We start from the raw sequence: 6,061 nt of genomic DNA, 5'->3' as shown, positions 1-6,061 counted from the left end.
TCACTATTTGCCCTCTCCTAAACTGAGTGAACTATTACTGCTGTCTGCAAGTATAATCAACCAAGCACTTTACTAAGAGAAAAATGGGAAATAATAAAATTTGCAAAACAGAGCAGTTCCTTTCAGGTTTTAAGTGCATGTTTACAACATAGTACAATTAGGTCTTAATTTATTATTCATTAGATCAGACAACATACTGTAAAAGGCACGTTACCACTTTGTTGAGTTTATTCAGACAAGCATCATAAGTCAATGTACACCCTCACAATCATATAAAGCATTGCACACCCGTAACTTGTACTGTTATACCTGCACATTCTCTTTCATTTACGTGCTATTTTAAGAGAGTTTACCTGAATAATGAGTTCACAGATTGTCAGTTGGCTGTCTAAAAGGTGCATGGATATTGCAAAAACAAGGTCTGAATTTCAGGAATGAAAAAAAGTATCAGGAGGCTCTCATGCACAGAAGTTTCAGAGGAAGCACCTGCGGATTGTGCTGACTGCAGGGTTAGTCAGTGGCACCACTGGAAGGGTAATGGATCCACAAACAGCCTCATGGGGAACACTTGGCAGATACACATCTACTTAGGAGGATGCATTGAAGCAGAACACGCCCTCTCCATTTTTGTACACAAAGCAAAGTTTAACAACAAACATTTCCATGTAGCTTTTCCTTCTGATATGCATAGTTTCTGTGCACTTTTGTGTATACCTCCATAAAGTGCTTGTCTGTTGTTGAACAGAAACAAAATCGTCCATATCTTGCAATGTTAGGGGAGAGGACACAATAACACGAACAAGTGAAAAATGCTAATGCAGTCCAACACATTAGCCTTGCAGTAAACAGTAGTATTGTGTAGCATACACTGTTATGTTTTTGACAGATGCCATGTGTTTTATTTTGAGGCTGTCGTTACTGACATACAACCTTACATTACAGTTCAATCAACACCTCTGTCACAGTCTCAACAAAAATTTAACTGTTCAAGTGTTACAAAGGTAGTATTTGTAGTGGAGGTTCACTGTTGGATTCCATTATGTTTTACAGGTTTACATATTTTGTGTCAGCCCCCTAAGGATTTTATAGACTGGCACGTCGGTTTAAATAACATGTCTCTCGAGTTAACAGGATGTTTTTACAAAATGGAATGTCACACCACCGGCAAAACTACTTTCATCATCCATGAAAGGATGCCAGATGAATCTGTTGGAGCTAAGTGAGTCTGCAGGTATATGGAAAAGCTCTGGCCAAGTGAGTGTAGCTGAAAAGATAATGTGCATAGGTGCACTCGAAACATCCCATCAATTGAATTACAAGTGGAATCTCCCACTTAGAGTGTGTTTACTGGAAAGGGCTCCCTCTTTCTTTCATCGCTCCGGATTCAAAACATCATCAACAACAACATTTTTATCCTCCATTTCTTGAAACCTGACACTCGGTAAACGCTCTGCCCCACAACCCAAACACACATTCATGAGTGGATTAAACAGCTCACATTTTCCAGTTTGAAAAATGGGAGGGAACTCTATAAAAATATTATTTTTTATTGATTTAAGCTAGAGCAGTGTATCTTGTTGCTTAAAGGAAAGTACAAGAACATTCTAACTAAAAGAAAATAAAAACGCTTCTGTCGGCAAGAATCCATTACTATTTATAAACTGTAGATGTAAAACTCTTATATACTGATAAATCTATTATTTTACACAGAAGTGAAATAAGCCCTGTAGTGTTCTCGAGGGAACAGCAAAAAAGAGTCAGGCAGTGCTCAAGGCTGAAGCTGATTCACAATGCGTTTGTAACAGTGTTGTTTCTCAAAAGAGAGCAGAAAATAAAAAGAAATTGACACTTTTGCATTGGCTCAGTATTAGTGGTTTCAACATATGCTTTCAGTTATTTTAGAATCATTTAAAATCTCCATCCATAACTGTTTTTATAGCCACCTGAAATGATTAAGAACACACATTATGAAATAAATAAGTGTGAATAGTGGAAAAAAAAAAGTTTGGCATGGGAAAATACTTACAGTTTGTTGTAACTGCCTGAGGGAGTGACTCAGCGTGATATCAAAGTGAGCTACAGTTCCTCTTGCTTTTCTGAAGTCATGAATAATGGTGCTGCATGCAGAGTAGTGTAAGGAGGTACTGTATGTTAAGCGATTGCTGATCCAGCTTTAGGGTCCTTAAGTCACAGTCTCTCACGTACTAATCTCAATGAGAATGGTGTGCAAGTTCCTGGGTACAGCAAATAGCTCCTGAAAATAAATAAATCAAATAAACTGAAAACAGTCAACAACATGTGCTGTCTGTTAGGGTCTTCATCAGGCCATGGTACAAAGAGGAATGACAATGATGAGAATGATTGCCACTGCAGTGGCAATGAGTGCAATCAGCTTGCAGACCTTGGCCCGGCGCAGATCTGCTTCTTTACGCCTGAGCAGAGCATCGTAGCCTGGAGTATAGATGTCGTCCATCCAGAACTCCATGTTATTGGGGTTAAGAGACTCCTGGGCCTGAAGAACATGCCATTTACAGAGTTTTAGAGAGTTTAGAGTTATAAACGCATATGGACTGAATACAAATCATAATCTAACTAATTCAAATACTGTAAACTCTATCCTACGTTGGGATACTCAGTTGTATTTTACTACCCCCATTTTCTGCATGATGCATATGTTTGGAAAGAAAAACATATGTTACAGAAAACACTGATTAATATAAGAAATATTACAAGAAACAGAACACGATTAAATGTTTTTAACCATTGTAGCCCTTTATTAGTCAAATAGTCTTACCTGCATGTCCAAAGCAGAGATTCGTGCTTCTCTGTCGTCTACAGTCCAGATAGGCCTTCCCCTCCCCTCAGCCAGCCTGGTGTCCATGATTTTCCCAGAGGTTAGCCCACCTGTCAGACTGCTGTCTTTGTGGCGAAAGAGGGATGAGTTAAACACTTGTTCCACCAGGTTGGTAGACTTTTGGGAGAGTAGGTTAGTTGTGCTGCCTGACTGGTCTGCCTACAAAGAAAATGGGCAAAACACAGATTTCATATGTAGTTAATAAACAACATCACCTATTTTTTTTTTTTTTTACCTTTAAAAAGATGTGAGAGGCAAAGTTAGCAATATTCATTTCAGTAAATATCACCACCAAACATGCATAAGAATTTAAATGGATAAGTTGTGTTTCTTTGCAGCCATGATAAAACAGTATGTATTGCAAAGGTTTGAACCAGTATCCCACAAAGTGGCCTGATTAGCTCACCAACGGACAACATAATCACATGTTTCTACCCAGCAGAACACAGGGCCAGCCAAAGGCCTGACACATTTTGTGGTCACACAGCATGGACACACACATGGTGCACATACTTTATTTTTGCCCTCATACTGATTACAGTTGAGTCTGTCCAAGAACTGATGCTCATTTGCTGAAAAACCCATCTTTCATTTAGCAATTATTTCTCCATGCATTAAGGAAAATACAGATAAAACATACACAGTAAAATTACTCTACCTGTCCAGTTTTTCCATGTGAGGCTTTGCCATCTTTACTTTTCAAGAATGACACTGTCCAGTCTCTTGCAGAGTTAGAAACATTAAGCTTTTTGGATTCAGAGACACTTTTATCTTCAGGTTGAGTTTTGGAGGCACGACGAGATGATGCATCCTTCTTCCCTTCTTTCCCCCCCTTAGAATCAGCCTGAACTTTGCTGCTTTCTGTTTGCTCCCCAGGAGTGTTCCATCGACTCCAGTCCAGACTACTAGTGCTGGTCCCTGGAAACAGATGCCCAGATGCAGACAGAGGCTGAGGCTCTGATGACTCAGAAGGAGTCATAGGATGGCTCATAAAGGACGAGACACCGCTTAGAGGCTCCAGCCATCGCCCGCTGCTGCCTTGTCCACCACCACTGATAGGCTGCTGGATCTTCTCATCTAGTCGCTGCAGAGCGGACAACACCTGGGAAATCTCAGCCTTTACATCATTTAATGACTCTAGTTGTCTCTCTATCTGGCTCATACGGAGCAGCAGCTTACAGACACTGGCCTTCAGCCCATCGTCACTGCTTTCCAAAGAGTGGAAAAGCCTTTGGAGTTGACCTAGACGCCCACGTCTGGCCTCGGGGGTGTCCTGGTTGATGGCCCCTGATCCATCATTAGGGTGCAGGACTCCTGTGGAACCACACATGCTTATGTCATCTAAGAAGCGAAAGATGGCACTGATGTCATCCTCACCAAACTCTGGGTCGTCCAATGAGGTCATGAAGGAGAGGCGATCAGCATGGACCAGGCTACGGAGGCGCCGGGGGTCCGGTGGGTCTGTCTGGGTTCCCTGAGCCTTGACTCCCTCACCTCCACTCGGCAATCCACTGTCCCCACTCTCGCCCCCTGAAGACCCCAATTTGCTGATAGCAGGGGTTGATCGTCTTGGAGGCTGCCCCCCTTGTGATTCCATCCCCATCCCAATGTTTCCCAAGCCTATCCGGTCCTCTAAACTGTGACTCTTGTTGCTCCAGATGGGCCTTTCGGTCCTGGGAAGCTGGAGATGTCCAGGGGACCACTCTGAGACTGACCCGGGTCCGAAATAAGTTGAGTCCTGCAGGTCATCAAGGCTTTCATGTTTAGTCCGTGGCTCTGGTGATTGCTGGACTGTTGTTGGTGATGGATAAGGATTCGGGATCATTTCAAAGCTGTGATTGTCAAAGCCTTTCTTTCCCTTGTTGGGACTAGGAGACTCACTGCTGACAGTTACCTGGGGTATTAGAGGCGGCTGGTTATGGAAGTCCTTCTTAAAGATGTTTCTCTTCTGGTCAACAGATGATCCCTGTTCAGGTTCAAACACCTCTATGGGTGCGGAATCTCCACTAGACTCACTGTCCGTCTCCAAAGGCAGGTAGATATTCTTCATGACGTCGTTGGGGATTTGACTGCTGGGGTACAAGAGTGTTGTGTGAGGCAAGTCAAAAGACACAGCCCTCGCCCTGATTGGAGGGGAGGGCACAAATGAAATGGGATCGGGGGGAAGACTTGCTCGCTTGCGGGCTGAGTAATTAGATTTCGGAAACAGCAAGTGCTGGTCGATAGGCCTGCCACCGGAATCAGAGTGGGCGCGTGCTCTCTCTCGACCAGGAATGTTCAGCTGGTAGATTCCAGGCAGACTAGGGCCAGGGGACTGGTCGACGGGGAGGATTGTCTGGGCTCTCATTGGCTGACTGTCATCAGGAGCCCCACCTGTCATCTGAATGAGATTGAAGATAGTTACAATGTCAGCAGCGACACCTATGGGCGATAGCCCCTGGCCTCTGGTGGAGACCCGGTCTCTAAAGAGAGTGGCTGGGAAACAGGGATCCCGGCTGGCAGCAGCAAAAAGCAAACTCCTGAGCTCGATGAGGTGCTCTAGGTCAAAGCGGGTACTGACCATGCGACAAAGGTCCTGGAACGTCAGCCATTGACGCATATTAGCCAGTTCCTCCAGGATCCCCAGAAGGACCCCGGGGTATTCCTGCTGCAGGTTAGCCATGGCTGCTCACCTGAGGAAAAACAAGAGAGATAGCACAGCCAGATTATTTCTAGAGCATCTCTAAGTGTCAGTTTCAAAGTGCTTTACATAACACATAAAAAGCCTCCAAGACAACAAAAAACATTAGGTAGTGTAAGAATACACAAACATGACTGCAGGTAGAATTAAAGTCCCATATCCAATCTGATAAGGACATGTAGATCTTAAACACTAGATGTAAATTATAGTTTTCAGCTCTCTTTCTCTAAGAAAAAGAAAGGATCTTTTTCAACATTTAATGAAAATATAATAATAATAAAGAATGCAGTATAATAATGGAAATTAATATAACATTTTTAAAAGAATAATAAAGCAATGTAACATAGCATGTATGGGGTATAATATTTGTTTAATTTTCATCTAAAATATTATGAGATAGATCATTGCTATCATTATATTGCATGGTAATAAACGAAACAAAACGATTATTGCATCAAGACACCGAATGTTTCATATTGAAATGTGTGAACGTGTGTCGGTTCTTCACTAGATTACAAGTTTCACTT

General features: G+C 42.6%; 1 protein-coding gene across 1 annotated transcript; it reads right to left on the bottom strand.

Annotated features, from left to right (window-relative positions):
- Positions 1-216: 216 nt before the first annotated feature.
- Positions 217-5,691, bottom strand: LOC108884022 (major intrinsically disordered Notch2-binding receptor 1-like). Its single transcript, XM_018677629.2, has 3 exons — positions 3,513-5,691; positions 2,795-3,013; positions 217-2,512 (listed from the first exon to the last, which is right to left on the bottom strand). The coding sequence occupies exons 1-3, from the start codon at positions 5,514-5,516 to the stop codon at positions 2,321-2,323; spliced, it is 2,415 nt and encodes an 804-aa protein (XP_018533145.1). The 5' UTR covers positions 5,517-5,691; the 3' UTR covers positions 217-2,320.
- Between the last annotated feature and the right edge of the window lie 370 nt (positions 5,692-6,061).

Source organism: Lates calcarifer, linkage group LG12 (genome assembly GCF_001640805.2).
Source record: "Lates calcarifer isolate ASB-BC8 linkage group LG12, TLL_Latcal_v3, whole genome shotgun sequence".
Classification (NCBI taxonomy): domain Eukaryota; kingdom Metazoa; phylum Chordata; class Actinopteri; family Centropomidae; genus Lates; species Lates calcarifer.
Note: the sequence above shows the minus strand (reverse complement) of the source record. Positions and strands in the feature narration are given on the sequence as shown.